The sequence below is a fragment of the Pundamilia nyererei genome, unplaced genomic scaffold, assembly GCF_000239375.1.
Source record: "Pundamilia nyererei isolate P.nyererei 1_Seehausen unplaced genomic scaffold, PunNye1.0 scaffold00010, whole genome shotgun sequence".
NCBI lineage: Eukaryota > Metazoa > Chordata > Actinopteri > Cichliformes > Cichlidae > Pundamilia > Pundamilia nyererei.
The window spans coordinates 1446993-1473204 of record NW_005187411.1 but is presented as its reverse complement, the minus strand read 5'-3'; the positions used below and the strand labels follow the sequence as shown (position 1 = coordinate 1473204).

Here is a 26212-nt window from a genome sequence, read left to right as displayed (position 1 = left end):
GAGTACATAGCAACATGCTTTGAATTAGCAATACTTGTGTTCACTGGGAAAGGAGAAGGGAAATTACATACTTTGTTGGGGTCAATGCCGTTGACCTGCCGTAGCTGGTCAATTGTCCACTGTGACCTTTTTACAAAGGCAGATGATCCTTGGAACTGCTTCACCTTTGTGATTGAAACATGGGATGGTTTCTTGTTCGTCACTGTAGAAACAAAAGCCAAACAAGAGTAAGGCCTAATGGAGCAATAATTAAAACAACATTAAATTTCAGAGTACGAGGTTTCTGTGTAACCTGTAGACCCCATGCACATGATTCCCAGACAAGTTTTGATTAGGAAAATTGGACAGCTCAGGTCATCACATGTGGAATATTAGTCAAGCAAAAGTCACGAGCTTCCTTTCTGTAGGCGGCAGAAACAAAGGGATCCATTAACAATGATTACTTCGCTTCTAGAGCCAACAGCAACAGAGACCATGATAAACATTTCCTATTAGAAGACACAGCCTAACCCTGAACAGATACGCCCTGTAAACATGGCTTTTTTATTATTCATACCAATCTGTGTGCAGTAATCTTATATACAGTAAACTGCGCTATAAATTTCTGTTGTGCTCTAACAACATAATGCCATATTTTTTACTACACTACTTTGAAAAACATAAAGTCTTGGCTATATTGTTTCTGTCACCAGAAAACAGTGTGGGACACAGCTCCGGTCTCTGCACTGATGTGATGTATTTCTTCTGCACTGCTGACTAAAACTAATTGAAAGACATAATATGAGCTCGGTGGGGGTGGGGTGAGGGGCATTTAAACAACTCGCCAAAAACAAATGAATAAAATATAATCTAAAAGTGCTTATTAGGTGCTGGGGATTTTTTAAATCAGTAACTTTAGTATCTACAAATCAGAGTTAATTGCCAGCTGGTTGATAGCATATTCTTTCAGGTATTTTATGTGTAGTTTAGTATATATGACTAAGGCTTCACTCAAACTCCTGTCCTCAGCTTCCCCTCCAGTTATCCAAGCATTGCAGAACATATGTTTATATTGCACTTCTGTGTTTAACTGTAGGCTGGCATTTGAGAATAAGACCACCAGATTTCTGTAGCGCGTCAAGGCTTTTAGTTTGGACAAAATGTTCAAACTAAAAGACTGTATTTTGGAGCTCTGTGTCATTCTCAGGGACAATTGGTCCTGCGCTGCTTTTTTAACCCAGGCAGCAAAGGTCTGCTTCCGCTCTCTCACATCCTCCATTGTGTCATGTCAGAGAGATGGAAGTGTGTGGGTCACTTTCTCTGCATTCTCTCCAGTTTTTTACCCTACACTTCTTTAATAAAAAAAAAAAAACAAAAAAAAAAACCCCAAGACTATGCTGTTCCATTTTCCCTATTGTTCTGGTTCACTTTTTGAAAGACTTTCCTCACCCGTTTCTGGAAATGGAAAATAAAGGTAGGGCTGAATGTCAGGCCAGTAAGCAAACTCCCATGAGATGAGAGATGTTTGGATACGTTTTGTGTATCCATTTAGACAGCTGCAGTTCATACTTGAGTTGCTGGCCCGGGTGGAACAGACAGATAGATGAAGACAAGCATTTCTTCTTCTTTCCTACAACACCTTCCTCATCTTTTCTTCGAGGATTTCAATCAGATAAAGAATCACAATCATGATTAACAGATGAACAGAATGATCACATCTGTCTTGTGTCACAGTGAAGGCTAATAGGAGCTCTTGAAAGCAGAAAATTTCATAAAGCAGACGACAGGCTCGGTGTAATGAACCAATGTGCTGAAGGGTAGAAATGCAGAACCTAAGGTCATTCACTTCCCAGCGAGAATAATTTATCCTTTACTTACACTGGTGGCAGATGATAGGCTATAATACAGAGCTACTACTCTCCTCAAAATTATCAAGTAGAAATTGTAGAAAATGGCCTACTCGTCATGGCGCAGGAATTAATCCTTATTTTCTATTATCAATGAATGTCATTTTCCCCCCGAATTAATTCAAATGTCCTTTCTAAAAAATTTTAATTTCAAATTTATATCCATCTTAAAATGGGGAAAAGTGGGTTATCCTTATCTTTTCAGCATTTTGATTAATACGGTGCAAAAATCTTAAGCCACTCTTCATTTCTCTGTGCTCTGCTGGAAAATGGGAATGGTGCAATGATATATTGAAATGTGAAACATACACTGAAATCCAGTGTATTGGGCAAAGATTCAATGGCAATGAATTTGAAAGTCAGTATTTGGTTTAAATGCCTTCAACGCAGCCTGAACTGTCTTAGGAAAGTGTTCTTTTAATTTCTTCAGGGAGTCTTCAGGAATAGTTCTCCGAGCCTCGTGACGGACAAAGCTCCTTTTTGGATGTTGGCTACTTTTTGTTCTGTTCTCTCTCTAGATGATCCCACAATGAGTCGATAATGTTGAAGTCTGGGGAGGTCAACAGGGTCAATGGGGAGGTCAATGCATTACTTAGTGTTCCACTGTGTGTTTTTCTATCCAGGTACTCACTTACTGCATTGGCAGTGTGTTTGGGCTCATTGCCATGATGAAAAATGAAGCCAAGCAGATATTTTACAGATAGCATTGCATGACAATAAAAATCTCTTCTGTGTTTCTAATTTAATCAATTTCGTTATTTCCCCATGTAGCGTCACATGCATCTTCTCAAGTCCTGGGTCAGGTCTTTGCTATATTTTTCTTATTTCTCAAGGGTATGACTTTTAAAATCCTGTTCACCTGCTGTAAATAGTTTTTCAGGCCTGCCACCTCTTCTGTTCTATTTCATTTCTCTTTCTCTTTTTTATTTTGTTTAAGGACACAATGCACACCCTGCTGAGACACAGGTCAACAGGTCTTTCAGAATCACTTTGTTAGTGCAAACATTCTTTGTTGTTATTGGCATTTTCAATAGATTTAACCAAAGAAATGTGAACGAATGTGTTTTTGCAATAGATACAGTTCAAAATTGGTCAAGTTTTCTGTTATGTGAACACAACACTGGTCCATTTCCCTTGAGTTAGGTGCCTTTTTTATGCTTGAATGGTTCACAGGTCATAGGCTCCAGCGCCCCCTGCGACCCTGAAAAGGAGAAGCGGAAGCGAATGGATGGATGGTTCACAGGTCAGTGTTAAGTGGAGTTACAAGGACTGGACTAAAATTGAGCCAATGTTCAAAAGATTTTTTTATTAAACTTGAATTTTAGATGCAAATACAAAGAAATTAAGGTTGGCTCAAGATTGATAAATTACTAATCTATCAAATGTTAAGCACAATCTGTTTCTTTATTTAGCTGAAGATGCCAAGCTCCACAATGAAATGTGACTAGAAATCCTTTTCACAAAATGTATTCTGACTCAAAGCTGAACAGTCAGTCACAGCAGGAGAATGCAACATGCTGAAAAGACACCAAACACATCCACCAACAGTAGCTTTACAATATACTGAAGCAGCCACTGATGTCAAGGCTCATTGATTGTAAATTTCTGCACCCACAGCATACTGTGTAGAACACAAACGATGATAAAAAATAAAATCATGTATATGAATGAGTACGACCCCTGAAGCCTGAGCAGCTCTGACTGACAGATTCTTGCATATACACTGACAAATCACTGGCTTTTCTAGTCAGGCTGCTTTCAAAGTAATCACACTGACTCCAGGATTAGAATAACGCAGAAAAAAAAAATTATATGTCACATGAGAAATGCACACCAAATGCATACTTAATCATCCCTGGTTCACATGAAGAGGGGAGAAAAATTACAGCAAATTTAATTGGGTGGCACTGTTTGCCTAAGTATCTTTTTCACTATACGATGACATTGCAATGTGACTGAACTACTGAAATGTGTGAAAGAGAGCCGCTGTCTCAAGGCCATGGAGCTAAATTGTCAAGGCATCAACACAGAGATCTTAATCAAACTGCCAGACACCTTTGAGCCTCTCAAATCAATTTCATATTCAGCTGTTGACTCCCACCTTGTCTGAGTGGCTCCCTGGAATATTAAAACAATTACTGAAAGTTCGAAGAGCTGGGGTTATTGAAATAGCAATCAAGGACGAGAAAACCTATACTGAAGCTCTTGTAATAAATGAACTTTAAACTGCTCTCATAATAAATATATTCACTTAGACACCAAGTCTGGAGAACAGCACACTCTAGCAAAGTGAAAAAGTAAGGAATTTATGAAGCATGTTGAACCCATTTTATCAATACTTAATATCCAGTGTCAGTAAGCTTGTCTTTTTGTACAGTATCATGTATCACTGTTTTTCTGATTATAAAACTAAAAAAAAGATTTTTTTAGATGAGTGGTTATGTTGGGTTTCTCAATTATTCTGTTCACTGAGTTTGAGTTATTGTGATAATACAAAGATGGATGAATACATTATCCCTTCCTGAACATAAAATGAACAATCTGTAATGTGATCCATTTCTCTCAATTTTACTGCAGGAGTCACACCCTTAAAACATTATTTGTATCACAAGCTGAGACCGAACAAATAACACCTGACTAACTAGTGCAAGTAAAAGCCAAGAGATGACCACAACCACTGAAAAGCAGCCAAACACATTGTTTCTATGTGGGCTGGCTATCAGAGGAAGGCCATGCTGAGGTTCCTGTCTGACTATTTTCTCATGCTCTGATGGTGACATGCTTTCACTTCCTCCAGTGGATCCCTTGTTGTGTTTGGCTATGTGCAAGTAGTGCTGCCTGAAGGGAAACCCGTACTGTACATTTCACCGACTGCAGAGATCAGAGGAAAAATTCCTGGAATCAACTTAACTTCAAGGAAACATGACCCCAGCTGTGGTTGTTAATAGAAATGTGAGCATGAGATGGTGTTCTGGCACAGGCTGTAAACGACATAACAGATCATGCAATGATTGTGTGCATTACCGATTGCATATCGGCATTGTTGGAAATATCAAATAGAGTACTATGAAAACAAATGTTATCCAGAAATATTTTGGTAAACTAACAACATTATAACAGCTGGAGAAAATGAAAAGAGCAGACAACAAAGTGCCACCCACATAGGCATAAAATTAAAACCTTCCTTCCCTTATAAAAACACAGCATCATCGTCATGTCAACACTGACACTTATCAAAAGCGTGCAGCCAAAGGCAAAGAGCATCAACAGTTTGGCCCAGCACAGCAAAGCTTTGAAAACTAAAAAAATCTGAGAATAACAAAAGATCACATCAGATATGGAAGATAATGTGCACAGTCTGGGAAACGCTGTGTTGTAGTCGAGTGTTTCATCACTCACCCACCAAGAAGAATCTAAAGCGTGGCTAGATGAGACACTCAGCTTCGTCCATAAACAAAATTCTGTCTACTTCACTTTGTACTGAGAGGCTGTAGTCATCTTGTTATATAGTTGTTATATCAATGTCATGATGTTTTTAATTATTTCACTTCTTTGTTTCCCTTCTTCAAAGAAACCCATTGCAGCATCCATCTCAAACAGGTCGGCTAAAGACCTCTTGAAAATGAGGCTCTTTCCATCAGCAGTCAATTGTCTATTTACTCCAGCGTTAGGCACATGCAGTTGCCATAGCGATTTACATTTATATGGCAGAAAGAAAAGACACTCTAGATCACCATGTGCAAGTTTTTGACACAGTCATTGATACAGTAAGAAAAGCTAATGGATGCTAATTGCTGGACTACAAAGAAATACAGCGCAGCAGTTTGTTTGTCTTGGCTTGGGGCTTTTCTGTTTGTAACAAAAGAGTGCTCTCCAGGGATAGATGATATACTAAACATATGACGCCACATTAGTCATTATTAACCCCCAAGGCAACTAAGAAAAAAAAACAAAAACATTGGGAAAAAGTTCAAAACTTGTTTATCACTGTTTAAACACATAGTTTTCATTTATCTCAGCAATTAACCTTTGGCATTTTTCAGCTGGGTGTTTAGCTCATTTCACCTTTAAACTGTCTATTACAATACACCCTGCTCATTCCCCTCTTCTGCCTTCAGAACTTCGTTAATTCTTCATGGCAGCGATTTAATGAAGTATCTGAAACATTCCCCAAAGATTCTGGAAAAGGTTGACATGACTGCATCATGCAGTTGCTGCAGACTTGTTGGCTGCACATTCATGATGTGAATTTCCAATTCAGACCACATTCTGCTGTTGTTGCCTATCTGCTGCCGAGTTTCATGTGTTGTCTGTTTAGAGATGGTCTTTTGCATACCTTGGTTGTAATGACCAGTTATTTCAGGTATTGCCTATCAGCTTGAAGCTCTCCGACCAAGCTCCTCTCACTTCATTCTCTACACTTTTGGTGTGTACTCATGGTGTGTACTTCAGCAGTCCATCGTGACCATGAAAATTCACCACGTTCCTGCCATGCGATTAGTTTATAAATGCGTTAACAAGCCGTTAATAGTTGTGACTAATAAAGTGACTCATGAGTGTACGTGAACTACATATTTCATGACAAGAAGATCTATATTTGCAGATTAGGGGTTTCAAATACTGGGCCATCCTCTTTCTTGGTATCAAGAATGAAAGGTAAACATTTAAGCAGTTTGGTCAACAGGTTCAGTTTTGTTGTTTTTTATTAGAGCTGTCGTCTGAGGGCATGTCTAAGACTTTTTTCTCCATCTGGGTCCGTGATTACAGGTCTATTTTAAAGCTGCCCCCACTTTGCTCGAGTTGGAACACACTGTGATCTTGAGAAAGAAGCTGTCACGCCAGTGAACCACTGTACAGGCTAGACTGGCAACACCAGCCTGAAACAAAGGCCTCTATAGTCTATTCATGGCTTTGAAAACAAAGTCAGTGCTGTCTACAAGTTCTTCTCAGTCATGATGGTGCCCTAGCAGTGACAAGGCACCAACAGTAAAAGGGAGACCATATGATGAATATCGGCTATACAGATTAGCTTTCGACTCTTATCAGTGACAAGTTTCTCACACAACAGATACAGACACCATTAGATTAACATCGAACAAACAATAAAGCAGTTCATCCCATGACAATAGTATTACAATAATGCCCTTAATCACAACACAGATTCAGTTTTAAGTGACAAAGCAACTTGTATGACTGAAAATATTTTATTGCTTGGGATGTTACAATAGCAGAAATGCAAGAACATGTAAAAAAAACAACAAAAAAAAAACAACCTCTGAATAGGTATCCGATATGTCTATACCTGCTAGTGTCGGGTCCCTTGCTGTCTAAAACAGCAAACAGGAGACCAGGATTTATATTGGGGAAAAAATACAACAGTGCACCACTTTCAGGTCTGCTTAAACTGAATGTTAACTAGAGAATGAATGGATAGCATTTATATAAAAATGTGTGCATCCATCATGTTCAAACAATATGTTCAGAATAAAACAAGTGTCCTTGTTAGAAGGAGCTTCTGCAAGTCAACTTGTTCTTTCATTTAAGCTAAGAATTCCAAAGCCAAATGAGCTTTTTAAAAACGCACATTGTTGTAGATGCTTCTTGCCTGGAGTCGCATCTGTTATCCAGCCAGTTATAACACTTACCCAAGGACAACACATTAAAAGGATTCCGGAGGCTTAACAAATCGTGTGTCAGCTATTCAAACCTCAAACTCTCTTCAGAGGCACCAAAACTTCTTTAGTTCAGTTCAAATCAAAGCTACTGAAGACGTTTTCATGAGTATGGCTGAACTTTAGGCTCCCCTTTTGTTTTGCAAGACTACAGAAATTGATCATCTTCTGTGTGTAATATATGCCAGTTTTTTTTCTGTTCACGCAAAGATATACAGGCAGGTGACAAACGAAACAAAAACAAACATTTGACCAGATTGTTTTATGCTTGGCCGGCAGTAGAGCAAAGGCAGTCCATGCATTCATGGACATCCCGCCTACCTGCAGTGTCCTTGCCGTCAATGGAAGCAGCATCAAACATACAAAACCTAGAGTGAAATCAGGAGTTTCCACTGCAGCCACTGTCTGTACGTTTCATGTTGTATTTTTAATCTTTGATTTTTATTTTTTTTTCTTCACACTTCTTGCATTCCTGGTGAACTCCGCTGTAACGGAGCCATTTGTCAACTGCATGGATGGAGAAAAATGAAAACCGGACGCAGATGAACACATTTTGGGGAAATGATACTTAATAGTGAAGCGATTCAGTGCATTTGCTATGCTGTGAGAGCATTTTGCTGCCATGCCTTGAATGCACTTGTGTCTGCAGAGAGGATGCTTCAAAATGATCGCAAAAGAGCACCAAAGACCATGAAGACCATGTTGTTCCAGAAGCAATTTCAGGAAAGTAGTACACAGTGTACTTTCTGTGTACTACTTTCCAATAAAGTAACTGCAAAAGAAAAACATTATCAAAAAATATTAAGTAAAAGAAACCCATTTTACTTTCCATAGCGACAGATCAGAGCAGTTGTCTTTTTCATCTTCTCTCCTACTCCTGAACACATCCAGGGAAAAAACCAAAGCCTCTTGTGAGGTCTGTATTCCCTTGAGCTCATCCACCACCCACTGCTCCAACGACTCCGCTATTCAGGCTAGGCTCCAATCCACATAGCAGACATTCCTCTGGAGCCAGAAACCAGGGATACAAGGAAACATTTTATTACAATGAGGCCTTACCTACAGTGGTGATGTTATGGGATTTTAAAAAATTCTAGATTCCACTTTGCTGAAAAAGTAAGAAGTGCGCAGCGAGAGTGAGGGAGATCATAAAGTAAGGTCGTTAGGTTTTGTAATACATTCTCATATCTCTGTGTAGAAAAAGATAAAACGCATACGAAATGAGTTGCATGTGCCAAACCTTCTGGTGCACATTAATAGGCAAAGACCTCATCGCAACCCAATCTGCATATCGTCACACAATAGCAAGAACTGGTATATCAAACAGTCAAAACAAGGCACATTCCTCCACACTTACTCCTTCAGGATTACCTAAAATGATTTCCCTGGAAAATATGCGCTCAAAGTAAAAACATCTTGTGTCAAACTTGGGTTCAATAAGATCTGACAAAATTCTTTATTTAGTAATAACCGGGTTGTGAGCCCAGATGAACGGTGCGTTCAGCTGAAATCAAATATGTTGTTTATGATCCTGAGACACCTCTTGAGGAAATGCTGTAAAACCACCAGTTTTATTATGTAAATCGTCCTCTTATAGCAAGTCCAGCTTGCTATAATTTTATCCACTGATTTTAGAAATACTAGAGTATTTATTACTTGTCTGGGTAGTCTGACTTTCTTTTCTGTGATTGTCCATCAGCTCCTTAAGTTGCTCACAGCTGAAATGACAGTTTGATTTGGATTAAATATGAGTGAGTCAAGCAAGTGTATTCTACCTTTGGCACTAAAAAGTGAAATCAAATGAATCAAAATAGTGTTTTTCAAGCTTGTTGCCAGATTTCATTTCCCAGCCCATCTGTTCTCTTTCAGACAAGGTTTAGTAAAGCACTGACTGTATGCAACATTGAAAAGCAGGTGTACACATTACTGCTCTTCCTCCAAATATCCAAGAACCCATACTGTTCACTCTTCGTACGCTTTTAAAAAAGCTATAAGGAGAAAAAGGAGAGGAAAAGACAACATTCAAAAGATGATTTTTGTCTGATTTTTTTTTTTTTTAAATCTAAAGTACAAGTATGCCAAGTACAATGCCACAAGGTTATTTCTTTCTGCTTTGATACACCGTTTACTTGTTATAAGATTAAAGCTAACAAAAAAGGGATTGGCATTTGTTTGATGTTCCCATTTAAAAAGGGTGTGTAGGCTTTTGTTCAAAAGTATAAATCTTATGTACAAGCATATCTACAAGTTGTATGTGAATCCGGATGTGGTGTGACACCTGGATCTGTGTGTGTGTGTGCATGAATTTATGCGGTTCAATACATCAGGAGTTTAGATTTGGCTTGTACTGATGCAGACAGGATCCTTGCTAATTATGTGGCTACAGGTTTTACAGAGTAAGGTCAGTACATGTCCACAAAGTCGAAAATGTAAATCTACATGTAATATTTTCACTGTCAAATATATTTTAGTGGGGCTTATTATACTGCATGAATACCATAGATGAATTTTGAAAATTGTAGTAACCACAACTGTCATAAACACAGCTAAAGAAACTAAACAATTAGCAAATAATGCACTTTGCGCAGAACAGAAGGCTCCATTATGTATGTACAACAAAGCTCATGAGCTATTAAAATGGCATTTTTAAATTAAGGCAACCTGCAGTAGTAAATATTATTTTAAATAATTTAATTACATTTTTATAATTGTATTTTTTTTATTATGTCACATATTCTTAAAATATTGCTCAATCATGCTTCTTGTTCTCTTTCTTATTCATTAAAGTCAATTTTCATTGTTCCATAATGATAAAAGTAAGTTTGCCTAATTTGTCAGATTTTATTTTCAGTTATGGTTTTGGCCTCCAAGAAGAGAAGAATTCATTTTGTCTTCAGTCACATGCTTTTGGCCCTCTTAAAAGTCCAGACTTACTTACTGTTTAGTTCACCTTATGTGGTGATGAAATGAGATTTATCTAAAGAAAGTCAATAAGTTTAACAAGGTTTCTGTGGGAGCCTAGCTCCACGTCACACTTCCCATGGCTTTCACTCTGGTTTCCCATGGCGTGCAAGTCTGCGGCAGCCTCCATTACGCCTTTATGCTCCCATACACCTCAGGTGGTGGACACTGTGACTGACAGGAACTGGTGGTTGCCCTTGTGAGACAAGCTTAGTGATCAAAAACTACGCCTTGTCTGTGCCTAACCACCGACTAGACAACCCTGTGCCCCCACCCATGTCCTCCACCTCCACCAATTTTATTGCCCCTGTTTAATATAAAGTTTAAAGATGCTGAAATTTAAAGACAAATAACAAAGAAAAAAATTTGCCATAATCGAGCAGTCCAAAAGAAGCAAATGGATCAAAGCTTTTGTTTTTTTGTTTTTTTTTGAGTACTAAAAGGAAGTTAGTCTCCAGTAAAAAGATATGGCTACAGTCACCACGCAGTTTGTAGTGCTTGGAACATTTTATTGTAACACATTCAGTATGTTGATAGTCATTAAAAAATGATTATTAATCTGATAACATATTGTTATTTATAATGAAAAGTTAGGATGGTGGCAACAAAACATCTAATGAGGTTAATTAGTAACACAATTGTGTCCAAAGTGAACATGTTACAGAAGCAGCATTTCAGAAGCAGAGTATAGCAATAACACTTTCCAACATCATATTGCAAAGAATTTTCAATAGCATGGCTCCACTGATAAAGAACCCCTGTGCTAAACTAGTCTCCCAGTCCAGATCCATCATCCTATGAAAACATTTGGTGCATTATGAAAAGAAAAATATGACAAAGGAGGCCCCAGACTGTTGAGCAGCTAAAATTCTGTTTCAAGCAAATATGAGAAAGAATTTTTCTGTCAGAACTACAACGGCTTTTCTCAGTTCCCAAATGCTTGCAAAGTACTTTTTTTTTCACTTAAATATAGGCCCTCACTGCAAGTAATTGCAGACCATTGTTGGAAATGGGCATGCAAAACACAAAAAAACAAATGCTCCTTTCTAATTGACCCAAAACCTGACCACCAAATTGAAAATGGAAATAGACAATTAACTACAGGAGTAGGGATGGGTACCGGTGTCCGGTGCCATGATGGCACCGGTTCTGACATAAACGGTAGTAACCAGACCGAAAAGCAGCGCACATTTCGGTGCTTTATTTCGGTGCTTTTTTTCCCCTGAGCTGTGATCACTTTAGATTCTAGCCAATCATTTTACGTTTCCCAGGATAGTAGGCGGGGCCAGGTACGTACGTTCTGTCAGAGCAGAGCTACAGATTAAAAATGTCCAAGGCGAAGCGGTCAGAAGTCTGGCTGTACTTCACAGCAAAATATGCAAACTCAGCAGCCTGCAACAAGTGCTTTAAGCTGATACTGTGATACTGTCAAAGGAGGTAACACCTCAAATCCGATGAAACACCTGGCGACGCATAGCGGGTTTTTTTAAAAGCCGAGAAATGCGCCGTATTTGATAGCTTGCTGCGAGACCTCACACTGTGCACGTTGGGTGGGTTGCCAGTTATCGGACCCGGAGCAACATCCCCCAAAAACACGAAGAATAGAGTCCTGGCCCCTAGCCCTGCCAGTGTAGCAGAAATGATGAGGATGATGATGCAGCAGCAGCCGTTCTTTCTGCGTGAGTCGCTTAATGTTGTTCGAGTGTAATTTACGTTGAGTAGGCTAACCACGTTATTACATTAATGCATGTAAGGTGAACTAGCAAACATCATCATAGCTACATGCGGCTGTCTTCTTGTTTGATGGCAGATACTCCCTTCACCCTGGACAAAAAGGCTAAAATGACCAAAGAAAAAGTGGAAAACAGATAAAACATTAGAGGTTTTTGGACAAAGTTTGTGTTTTTTTTCCATTGTTTAAGCACTGCTTCCAGCCAAGAGTGATACCATATATGCCCCATAGCTGCAGAAAAGGCTAACATTGTTATCTTTTTACAAAAAAACAAAACAAAACAGCTGAACATGAGAGGTTTTTGGACAAAGTTTGTGTTCTCCATTCTTTAAGCACCGGTTCGAGCACCGTTTAAGCACCGGCACCGTTTCAAAAGTACCGATTTGGCACCGGTATCGGATAAAACCTAAACGATACCCATCCCTATACAGGAGTCTCAAAATGATAAAATAATTCGCCCATTTGTTCGGTAGTTAAAGTCAATTGAAAAGGGAAAGTTTATTCAAATTACATGGGTGAGGAAATTAATTGCTTTTCCCTTCATTCCGTTTAAATTCATCATCCCTGTTCTCAGGAACAAAGGAGGAGTGGAGAAAAAGATTAATAATGCAGGATTCATAACAGAGGTGTCAAGGGAGGAAACAGAGGGTGATCTGGCCACATAAACACATACAACAGTACACTGTGAACATGTGTGCAGTGATACATTAAACCAGGTTTCAGCTTGACACACAGCTCTGTAATACAGTCTAGATCTGTATGAGATATACCCAAAGAATAAATTAGGTGCACAGCTTTACTGGAGAGTGCTGTAAATCTAAAGAAAATGAAAACACCAAGGTAAAAGAGTCTGTACTCTGAGTTATTTAAAAAAAATAATAGTAAATTCAAGTCAAGCAGCATACTGTTTTACCACAAGTGTAATAAAGACATTACAAATCAATCAATCGGAGACCCTTAACAGGGTGAATACTGGGACATTATCAACAACAGCAGACCTGAAATACAAAGTATCCATTAGGCTTGACGACACACGCTGGATATTTATTTTGACTTTCAGTCCAACGTAGAAAACAGCTTTCCTCCAGCTCACAGTCTCAAACCAAACACACATCTAATTGAAACTGATAGTTTTATAGTATGACTCAGGTTGTAAGAGTAAATCGGAGTGTTATGACATTGTACCGCATCTTGAGCTGAAACTCATCTCCAATTGAATAGCAGTTGTAGAGCAAAGGCTGACGCTGCACTCCAGAGCACTGAGTGAAAGGACACAGTGAATATGAACCCTGGGGGGGGAGGAGGGTTTGTCACAAACACCCACACATGTAAATGGTGTTACTGAAGGGCACAGATTGCGTGAGCATGCAGGAAAAAGTTTCATTTGTTTCCGCAGTCAATGGCTTTCCATCTGGTCTTCCCATGAATGATGTTCCATGCAGTAGGAAAACAGCTGGGGGTTGTGAGATTGGTATTAAAGTATGAGATCATTCCTTCCATGTTTAGCATGGAGTCATGCAGGAAAAAAAGAGAGAATCTTATAACCCTAACAACTAAAAAGAAACATGTCTTTAAAGTAACCTCAGGTGTTCTCACATTCTACTTAAGAAACATATGAGAAACCAAACAAATGTGCATTTTCTCCTGTTTGTATGTGTGTGTGCTTGGCATCCCACTACTGACACAGTGTGTATTGATACCGCATTGTCAGGGAGCCTGCAGGGGTGCTATGCCATGCCCTTAATGTGAAATACCACAGTAAAGACCACCCAGGGCTGACAAAGGAAGTCTGAACAGAAGACTGGCATCTCTGGCCTGGTGACAGGACACAAAGTGCCAGTCCATATCCTGTTTAACCTTTGACTCATGACAAGCACTAAACATCAAGTTGTCTAACTGTCAGGTGTTGGCCTTAACACATGCAATGAAAACTTGATGTACAGAAGATATCTCACTATATATTATTAGTATACCAAATCTCTCGTGTTAAGCAAATACTGTTTTAAATGAAAGTAACATTTATAGATTTAAACAGAAGGCAAATCCAAAGAATGTACAATAGTATTCTCATTACAAGTCATTAACATTATTACATCCATGCATTTTATTATACTTTTCTTTTCATGACAAACATTGATCTTTCCCCTCGCTGGGAAGAAAAAGTCAAATCTGTTTCAATGCAGCCAATATACCAGCTAGTATATCCATTGTTATTTGAATTTTAGTACAATGTTTTATATAATAAAATCTTTTGAATTATCTCAATATTGCATGCCCATTGTGTGCATACTAAGGTATTCTTGCCTACTTTTGGATCTGAGAAAACAAAAAATTAGATACAAATTCATCCCAGGAGTTTTTCCATCATATACAGAGAGGATTCTTCCGCCAGAGAAAATAAATGAAAAAAGAAGTCAAGAAAAACAACGACAACAAAAAACCCTCCCACATACTTGGATCCACATCAAAAACGGTGATTATGGCAAGAATGTCAGCACGAGTCTGTATTGAGCTCCACCAACATCAATATTAACTTGTTTGTTGCAGGTGTACAATCTGGATTACTCTGAGCTATTTTGATTGTGTTTGCTAGGTACAAATTAAATGCCGAGATCATTTCTGCCACATCTCCTGCAGCTTGATTTCAAGGTGGCGTTTCTTTGATTCATTTCTATTCCTACTTGGCAAAATCATGATTAAATGGAATGACTGCAACTTTGACTAGGGTAAGCTTTCTAGAGCTTATTTTAGTTCAATTTGTTCTTTGTTTCAATTGATGCAAGTTTGGACAGTAGAGCTCACAATATCACACATATCTCAAAAGGCTCTTGGCTCTATGATTGAATTTCTCAGTGGCAGGCCTGGAAAAGGTGTGAGGTGGTGGGTGGGGAGCATATGGTGTTTTTCGATATCCTGGTGAGGTTCACACCGGGCAGCGACTTCCCTACAGGGAGTACTGTAAATTCAGAGAGCGACTCCAGTTGCTCCTCTAGGTGACCTTCATTATCACAATTAACATGCATGCCACTCACAAGCACACTATACTGCAGTCAAATCTGCACTGTAATCACAGTGAGAGAAGGGATTGCCGAAAGGCCTGACACAGCTGGGCAGTGGAGAGCCAAAAAAAGTTTAAGAAGTGGGTCAATCGAAATGGGAGGAAATCAAAACTGATAAAAAGATCTTTAAAAAAAAACAAAGAAACCTTTGGAACAAGATGACATGTCTGTTCCATATACTGTACATAAAAGATGGACATTGTGGACTGTGAAGTTAACCCAAAGTAGATTTGAGACAGATGCTGTAATTCAGATTATTTTGTGCCATGCTCTTTTATTTGCTTGTTTCTGCTCTAAAGTTGGGCGTTTCTTCTTGGAAGGATAAAGAATTTTCAGTGTTCAGGTAGAATAGAAAAGCGTGTTTCGAACAATTTCTACTTCTGTAGTTGTTTTTTAAGATGTTACATAAAGAACTGTATATACAATAAACATCATATTGAACACCTTTTTGTGTTTGAACTTAAAATATATTGCAAATCATTCTTTCTGTAAGCATATACAGGTAGTTTTAGCAGGTTCCACAGAGGCCATCTCAAAAATGTAAATGTAAATGTAAATGTGTTTGCTTTACTGAATTACTAAGAAAAACACAGAACACAATCACAAAGCATTTTCATGAAATGGGAACTAATACTACATTATACTGTATTTATTCAAACAATTGAAACTGTGGTATCATTCAGTGCTTAACATTATTTGGTTATACCCTGTGTATTCCTTAGATTATATTATGGTAATGAGCCACAGTGCAATTGGAAACTGTATAATAGATCAGGCTCATCTCCCATTAATCTTTAAGAGAGTGAACTATATTGTCAAATTAGATACTTGAGCTTTCAGGGTAAGTGTGTCATTAGTTTTATTAAGATCTCTTACCGGTGTTCTGCTGCATAAACTTTGAAATCCCAAGAAGACAAAACTGTATTGTCTCTTTAAGCGTTATTGCAATATTTATTTCCACAATAAAACACTGCAAAAGACAATCATATAAATGAAAGCATTCATAAAGCTGGAGTCCCCCTCCAGCTGCTGAATTAGAGATGCAATGAAGTCCAGCAATCTTACTAATTTAGCCGTCACTGACAAACAAGCAATACCTTTCTTTATATCAGTGAAATCAAGACAAAATGAGCAGCATTTAAATATAGGCTGTTACAAGTTTAACTTTATAATGAAGCTACTGACATAATTTTTTTTATTTTATGTCACATACACAAAATAAAAAATTTGTGCTGATCGGGAATTTCCACTGTTTTTCAAGTCAGCTCATTTTTACTTGACATAACTGTAGTCTACATCACCTTTTAAGCTGCATATTTTCTAGATGTAAAAACTGGGTGGATAACAGGAAAAAATGCTACACCAGTATTCAAATAACAGATAAATAATCTATATTATTTGAATATATGCCATTATCAGACATATGAAACAACAAAACAAACGGATTTTCCTAACATTTGTTATGTATAATAAATGTCTTTATTCGTTTACAGCCTGTCTGATTATACTTGGGTCAACTAGTTGTTGCATCTGTGGCTTTCCAAACACGAGCTGCAAACATTGGAAGTGCACTAGGTAACGTCAGCACTTGTAACATAGTTCAAGGGTGGTTCTCTCATCTCTTACTTTTTGAATTGTAATTTTATGGCCATTATAAACATTGATAAAAACAGATGAAAACTGCTGATAAAATCAGGCTACCAATAAATATGGTGGGATTCAACAACAATGCTATTAATCAAATTCATCCTTAATGTTTGTGAATGAAAAATATCTTTCTGAGAATAATGGTAAATGGCCTGTATTTATATAGCGCTTTACTAGTCCCTAAGGACCCCAAAGCGCTTTACATATCCAGTCATCCACCCATTCACACACACATTCACTACTTTTTAGCCACAGCCACCCTGGGGCGCACTGACAGAGGCGAGGCTGCCGGACACTGGCGCCACCGGGCCCTCTGACCACCACCAGTAGGCAACGGGTGAAGTGTCTTGCCCAAGGACACAACGACCGAGACTGTCCAAGCCGGGGCTCGAACCGGCAACCTTCCGATTACAAGGCGAACTCCTAACTCTTAAATAATAAAGTTGTGTCTGGTGAATCTTCTTAAAGGTTAAGATTGCAAGGTGGTGCAGGTCTTATATTGCCTATCACTGCCTATGTGTATCACTCAAAACCACTCAGTCTATATTAGTCATTAAAATAAATGAATAATGAACTATATTTATGGAGCTGCAAAGCCATTATACATATGCACTGATTTTTCTGGCATTGGCTTTAACGTCTTGATGCAAATCTGCCATCATCATTCAGTGTCTAGAGCTGAAGGTCATCTGAGAGCGCTACAATCTTATTTACAAATCATTTTGGTTGTTGTCAAAAATCCTGGATGTTAAAAAAAATCAATTTGAGAAAACAGTCAGCTTATTGCACAACAGCCAACGGGCACTTTATTCAGGAACTTTTGTTTGTTATTCTAAAGCTAATCGATCAAAGCAAAGTGAAAACAGAGACCATTACCTTCCAATTTTCACTGCCTTCTCAACAGACTTGTTCATTTACATGCCTCATCAGCTCTCATGTTCCAGGGAAAAGGCAAACAAAAACAAAGCTTAATTGGTCAGTGATAGTGTCACATTTCTAATGATACAAGAACAGAGCAATGCTAGGCTCCTTTGTTGTTGCAGCAGCCAACTTCTCACGTGTATTGATTTGGCCAGCTAACTCTTAAGACATTATAAAAGGGGCAATTGAGGACTGGCTCTGTAAGTGGTCACCACACAATCACACGACAAAGTTTGCTTTTCTTCACATCAGCATTGGTCAATCGGGTGATTTGATGAAGCCAGGCTTTTCCCAGTGAAGATTTTATTGGTGATTACAGGAACAGCACTGTTGTTTTGGACGTGAGAAACACATTTTCTATCACTCAGTCTGAGCTCACCTTCTCAGTAACGGCGCCGCTTCTTCGCAATGTGTTTGTAAACCAACTCCAAGTTGAACTGTGCTAGTGTCATGGTCACTGCTGCTGTTGAGTTATCAGTGTGCGTGGGCTTAATGTTGCCAAACTTTTTATTCACATGCTGCTCCTAAATACGTTTGTATTGCATGTCTGTTTTTAGTCCCAAATGTGGCTTGCGTTTCCATGGCGCGCAATGTTTTAAAAACAAGCATTTGTGTTGCAAATCTTTTAGAGTCAAATTACTTGAATTGTTGCAGCCCTACATTGTATACACTGTATATTTTCACATACTTTCGTACTGAAAAAATTGCTTATTTACAGGATACTGTTTCAGTGTCAGTTTGTTTAAAGCTGGCTTGCAATAAGTAGCAGCACAAGGTCAGATGCCAAACAAATCTCTGGTTTACATTAACTGTCTCCACACTAGACCTATAAGCTTTCATTGACATGCAACTGGCTGCTAGTTCATGTGTAACAGACACATGAACTAGCACCTCAGGTGAAACCAACATTTAGGCATCAATCATAAATCCTGAAGATCAAGAAAGCTTGCACACAAAATAACTTTTGATGTGAAATACTTACAATTTTAAGCATTTCTGAAGCTGGTCGGTAGTTTTGCTTCTATTTTGTTAGCAGAATGTGTAATTGGAGTAAGGCCAGTGTTCAGTATTAGTATAGTTAGATAAGAAAAACAGGTGGCACCAAGCTCTGAGCCTGTATTAACCAAGTCACTCCAACTTTGGGATGAGCATGTCTCAGATATTTCCCTACAGCAGACCATCACTATATAGAAATGCAAGGAATTTTCACAGCTTTACGCTAAGGTTTTAATAAACCTGTGACTGGTAAGCAGAACCAGGCACAGAGAAACCTTTTCCTTCTTTATCCTGTTGTGACAGAAATGTATATTTTTTGGCTCTAGAAATCAATTATTCAGCTTTCCACATTAGCAGCAGAGCATGCTATTATTTTCTTCTGTTTTTGTTATTCTGGCAGTGTCTGCTAATGTCAGGAGCTATACACATACCAAGCTGGATTCAATGTCTCATTAGAATGGAAAACCAATATCATGGTGGAAGTCGTTGTATTGCTTTGGTCATGAGGCTCTGTTCCTCAGTAGTAGTTATTCAGTTGATACAGTTTTACACCAAGAAATCATACAAATATAGGCAAGTGTGCACTGGTAGATTCTGAGTCTCTCATCATTTCAACATATAATAAATTAATATCATGTGCATACCAGCTTTTGTTTACAATAAGAAACACAAGACAAAGAGAGAGCTCACAGGGTTCACTGTCACCAGTTTATTTAACTAGGAGCTAAGAAACAGAGCTGTTTTCACCCATAACCAACTGGCTGAAGTGGAGATGCAATTTCAGTCAAACAACCTTCAACATTACACTGGACTTGGAAGCTTGTTACCTTTAAAAAAAACAAAACAAAAAACCCTATTAGCTTACTGAGTACCTTGTATATACTGTTACACCTAAAATATGCTCATTGCTACAACTTCATAGGCTAGTCGTTGCTCAGAGGATGCTGTGTGTACCCAACTTACTGCACTTTAGTTAGAAGAGCACCGTCCTTTCAAGATTAATTTTTAAAAACTTGTAAATCTCTCCAGAAATCAAGATGCAGTTAGAGTACTGCAAGAGTTCTCCGTATCATTTAATAGCTATTCTTCAACTAGTGGTGTAAGGGTGTACTACAGCAAATCTACAATAGCTTTCTGACAGTTACTTTGCATGCCCTATAACCTCTGCATCTTCAGTAATGACTTCAGCAATTTAAATGTATTATAACCCCTTCTATTAATCATTGACTAATCACGAGACAATTAAACCATTTCATAAAGTGAATTCAAGTGTTAAACATGTTATAATCATTCATCTGTGATTCATCAAAAGTTAACGGGTGGTCTAACTGTGCTTCTAAGGGAAGCCTGTTTTTGCTTTACATCAAAAGACTTGTCATTTTCCTCAGTAACACAGTGAGAAAGTTCTGAATGAAGGATAAACAAGAGATGAAGGCCAACAGATGTTGAATACAAGAAGAAGGTCAAAGATTTAAAAATTTTTTTAAAAAAGATGTCAGGGTATGGGTGGGGAGAGTAAAGAAGACGATCAAAGAGCCATCACAGAAAAGGAAAACTCAATATGACGTGATCAAAGACACGACGAGGGTTAGCTATCTCCTTTTACCCCCGCTTGTTCAGTTAGAGTATGAGCACGACAGCTCAGTTAGAAAGAAACCATCACAGTTTCTTGAAAATAAAACTGTTATAATCGTCATGTACAAAAAACAGAAAACAGAAAACCAGCTTTGTGTCATAATGTCCCAGAGGTGTTCTGCCTTTTTGTTAGATATAATCGCAGAAAAGAAAACTAACAGCCTAGTTTCGATTATATTTTCCATTTCATTTTGCAACTCTGATAAGTTCAGCAGACAAGGCCAAATTCCAATTTCATGCTTTTCTCTGGCAACTCTACATTTCAGTCATTTCACAACCACCACGAAATGCCTTGATTATAGAGCATTCTTGTTCAAAAGTAGCAAGGTAAAAATGAGCATGTTAGACACAGTAAAGCGTGCTAGTTATGAGGAGGAGAGAGCATAAAAAATGTGTTTTCCTTTATATGCTTCAAGTTTGTAACCCCAACTTCATATAAGATTATGCTAACACTTTTTAAAAGCTTATTTTCAAACTTTCAAATGTAATTAGAATTCGCCAATTAAATAAAAACTCAGCGTTCCAGATGCAACAGAGTGGATTAAAACATTATGGGGCTAATATTGGAAGTCAGAATTAGAAAAGGAAATTGTGGCTAAACAGATGGGTCTAAGAAACTGCAACTGTGCACCCACCACAATTATTCTGACACTAATATACAGTAATAAGGTTTCTGAAACCTTTTGCATATTTTCTGCTTTTGACTTTGCCTCTGCATAATGAAGAGACACATTCAGAGCAATACTACATGGAACAATGAATACACAAACCTAGCTCTCTTCTATGTTAAATAGTTAGTTAATTACTTCCCAGTAAATACTGACCTATCCATTATGATGGAGGTGAGTGGAATATATAATACAAAGCCGAGCTGTAGAAGTAATCACATTTTAATCTTGATCAAAATCTTGGTTTCCCACAATTAGATTAACACGTTTGAGTGATACTGAAAATAAAAGCAAAAGTGATTCAAGCACTTCCAAAATCACCACCAAACAACACGCCTGCATGAGTCAATCCCAGCGGCTTCCTTCACCATGACGCTTCACCAAGTTTCCTGGACTGGCTTGGACAAGTAATACTGTATTAAAAAGCAGACAAAACTCTAATGTGCAGCAGAGCAGAAGCCACAGAGATAGGTCCTCAAAGTGGAGAATGTTCTGTTGTTTGGAAATACAGCAGATTTAGCAGAAGGGACATTAACCAGGAAGAAATCAGCGCTACAAAAGAAACACAGCTAACTTAATTCAACTACCTGAAAACACAGCACAAATTGCAGTATAATTAATGAATAAAGACTTGAATCGCCTAACATCAACTCAAATGTCCACAAAACTGAGCCTGCACACTGTATAAAGCTGCACAGCTCACAAAAATGCACTGAAATAACCAACCGTTCGCATTCCATCTGGATTCACGTGGATGTGAGAGCAATGTAATGTTTGTGTAACTTTTTTACCATCAAATCACTGAATAATCACAATCGCATTTATTTTGGCCATAATTGTGCAGCCCTTGTATAAAAATTCTACAATTACAAAATGTTTAAGTTGAAAGTTAGTGGAGGAACTTGACTATGTCCTGCTCACCTTCTGTGACAACATGGCACTCCCTAAGCATGTATCAAAGCAATCTCAATGACCTTGACATCTCTGTGTCTTCTGCAATTGCAAAAAAGAAAGTGCTTGTCCAAAAAAGCCATTATTCTAATCTCAAAAGATTAGCCTTTTGTCAGATAACCGTTACAAAGAGTGATATTATGGGAAACAGTGCATTTACATGAGTGTGATTGTGCTGTAATGAGTGTGTGCATTTTCCAGAAGTGGGTCTGATGTTCCCCACAAGGTCCAATTACTCAAGCTTAGTAGATTCAGTGCTGTCTATTTGCATCAAAGCTGATCCACATCTAATGGGCTGACTGCAATGAACTCACAAGGATAGACTCATAAACAAGCAAATAAACATAGTACCAACGCCCAAATACTCCAGCATTAGAAACATTAGTAAAGGAGCACAGTGGATATATGTGCACAAAACCTCTGGCGACCTGCAGTACTTCAGAATCCCATGCTCTTGTGCTGCTTGAATCTAGCATAGCATGACTGCTCTATAACGTCACTCATTCTCTCCAGCATTTGTTCCTGCTTACACTCTTTCACTCAGTCTGCAGCTCATTTGTGGCCTTCGAGAGTTAAAGGATTAGAAAGACTAAAGACTAAGTTAGAATTTCTAGGAGACTGTTTTGGATACTGTCCCAATCACTGCCATAAGCACTGCACACTGTTAAGAGCTAAAGCTGGCTCACGTAGAATTAGCCTTAAGCACATATTACTCAGGGAGTACAAATCATTCTCCATGTTAACCTCCCTAGCAAAGCATGTTCAAAATAAATTTTGTTGATTGAAATAGTGCATCGTTATTGTAAATATAAAGTGGTGCAATTCCTTGTTACATACAGAAAATTTGCAGCAAGGGCTAAAAATACATAACACCACACAGTTCCAAATTCAACCTTGCATCTTCTCAAAGACTGTAGCTACAATCGGACGTGCTTAAAAGGCAAAATTCTTTTCTATTTTGGGGCCAAAGATAAATCCATTCTCCCTTTAAAGAGATTGATAGAGTTAACTCTAAATGTACTGGCTCAGCAATTCCACGTGCCTCACTTCAAAATCAATACTTAGCAGCTTTAAAATTATGTAAGAAACATCAGGCTCAGCAAGCATATGACCATGGAATCAAATTCGCCTCCGAATTCATTACATCTGATGGTATCAACCGTACTATGCATTATTCCAGCTTTTCACAGAGAAGCTTTCCCTTCCATAGGTTTTTAAACCTTCTTTGCTCCTTCTAAGACAGCTATGACTCACCACATGCTGAGCATATCAAAGTACGGAATATTTCTGCAGAGTACGGGATAAAAAAAATAATAATTAGAATACATCAAAAGACAAGTAGAATAATGAGTAGAGTTGTCGTAGAGATATGTGGATTATCATTCCATCCATCCACAATTTGTAACATATCACTATATTTCTGCATGTACTGTGTTAAACTATTCCCACTCCCTTTAAATTTTGCATGCACTGAGGAGATATTAAAAGGAGCACAAAGTAAGAGTATGGAGACGCCGCAGCAGCATATCTGCAGAGATACAGCTTTGTAAGGTTGTAGCAGAGTGCAACCTACAAAAGAATACAAGATGATGTACATTAATATTGGAGTTCTTAATTTATGAATTATCAGGGAATCCCCCCCCCCCCCAAACAAAAGAAGAAAAAAAAGAAAGGAAATTGAAAGGTAAAACTTGAGACAATGATTACAGTTCACAGAGATGGAATGAATAGCTCAGCAGTTCTACTTAAGTCTATTTATTTATGTGTAGAGGCAGTGACGGAGACCGAATGTTAAATATTTGCTTTGCCACAGCATTATTCAGCATATGCTGTATGCATTGTTCTCTAAACTCAGGGCTGGCTGGAGAGAGCCAACCAAATATTTACTGTGAGAGCTGAAAGGGCTTTTCTGCAAAAAGAACTAATCAATAATTTTCAGTCCCAGCCTCAATCACTTACAGAAGGTTAACAAGCCAATTCTTCTCCATGAGCAATGAGAACATATTTTTACAGCCGACAGTTTGGGGGGAAAAAAAGAAGAAGACGCTGATAGCAGCATTTTATTTTTTCATAGGTATAGTGGGTAACGCAGTCGCCTAACATAGATTTAACACAGAAGTATAAATCCAAAGTCTTAGGTAAAGCAAACCCTTCTGAGACCCTACACCAGGGGTCGTCAACATGCGGCTCCGGAGCCGCATGCGGCTCTTTAGTCCTTATAGTGCGGCTCTGCGCGGTTTGGGAAAATAAATTAGAAATATTTAGCTGAAGTGTATTTTATTTGTGTTAGTTTTTTTTTTTTTTAATTTGTAGTTCTAAATTGGAAGATTATTGTGACATTGAAATATAAAAATAAAATTATATTTTATTATTTTTTCATCGCTCAAGCGTCACACTCGCGGAAACCGGTGTAACCGCTGAAACGCCGTGCATTTATAGAGACTTTCAACCCCAGGTAGGCCAGTTATGGATCTTCGGATCCACATTATGTCAGCAGCTATTCTCCACCGTGAACTGTGTTAAAAACAAACACCGCTCACGCCTCACAGATGACAGCTTACAGTCCTGCGTAAAGATGAAAGTGACTTCGTACAGCCCCGATTTGCAGACGCTGTGCGCAGAGGTTCACGAGCAGAAGTCCCATTATAAAGATATCACGGTAGAACCAATGATGTTTCCATGAACATGCTTTTCAGCATCTCTTTATTGACCACTTTTCACACACGGTTGCTGTACACACACAGCTGGCTGTAGCTTTTCAGCTCACAGCCCGACATATACCAACAACAGCACAAATAGCACAGACGTTAAGGCGGCGAGGCGTGATTGCGGGTGTCAGGTCAAGGCTCCAAAAGTCCAAAGGCGATATAAGGGTGGAGGCTCACAACAGTTTTTGTTTGCTACATGGATCATTTTAGTTCAGCTGGGTGCCTTTCCTTTTGTTATATTTCTTTAAGAGTTCAAAATGTGTTAATTACATAAATAAAATGTAATTTTCTCTGTAGCACTTCATGGTTTTCATAAGCAACACACCTTAGTTGTTCACAAAAAGGTAAAAAACAATATATACAGTGTTATCTTCATTTTAGATGTCAAAAAGTATTTGCGGCTCCCATTTTCTGGCTACTTTTTCACTGCAGTTTTTGTATGTCTCAAAGTCTCAATATCAGTCAGAGATTCACAGATGTCAGCAAATTCCTGGCCAAAACTACCAGAATGGATATGAGGGAATGTACAAAGAAATGGAACATCTAATATAAGATAAACATATTGGCCTCTCGGAAAAAAAGAAAAGATACAACAAAGTGTGAAAAAAAAAAGAAGTCCCAGGATTTTACTTGTTTCTCTAGAGGCTGATACATTAAAGACCAGGCCGTGATCACAAGGTCATTAAAAGGGCTGCAACAACTTGCCACCATAAGAGATATCGTCAACTATGAAAATTCATCAACGCAGAATTTTATTGTCGACACATCCTATTCTAAAACCCCGGAAATGTGCTTTTGTAACTATAGGAAGCTATGGGGAGAGTATTGCCTACATTGTCTGCCAAGACTTCACTCAATATTAATGAAGAAGAAAAATAGCGCAAACGACAAAACAGGAGGATGGCAGAAAATGGAGAAAGAGACTTTAAAAAAATGTGAAAGCATTTCACAGAATAAAACAGTTATCTGCAGACTGTGTAAAGTGGAGCTTTCCTTCCACGACAACAACTACTGTAGTGCACAAACAGTTTTAGAGAGTTAAGTTAGCTTGCCTGTCAGAAACTTCTCATGGATCATGCAAGATCTTTTTCAGAGCCTCTGCTGTGTTCTGTTGAACTAGTATTAGGCACCAGCATATAGATGAGTTTGTCCTGTAAAGAGGCTCATGCAGCTTTAAAATTTTTCCTGGGTTATCATTTTCATTTGACGAGAAACAGGGTGATATTTACAGATGGGCAGACTTGAGCAGGTGAGGCACTGGAGCCTAGAACTGGAGGTTTTCCCCATAGGAAGTGGACATAAGAGTTATTGAAATAATCATCAACTAATCGATGAAAAATGGGCAGACTACAAAAAAAAGAATAATAGTTAGTTGC

The 26212-nt window shown here is 38.3% G+C and overlaps 1 protein-coding gene across 1 annotated transcript in view; it reads right to left on the bottom strand.

Annotated features, from left to right (window-relative positions):
- stxbp6 (syntaxin binding protein 6 (amisyn)) overlaps window positions 1-26212 on the bottom strand; it is a 65555-nt gene that overhangs the window by 13964 nt on the left and 25379 nt on the right. Inside the window, exon 3 of the mRNA XM_005724087.1 lies at window positions 72-202. Within this exon, the coding sequence (XP_005724144.1) occupies window positions 72-202 (131 nt within the window). The remainder of the gene's footprint in view (window positions 1-71; window positions 203-26212) is intronic.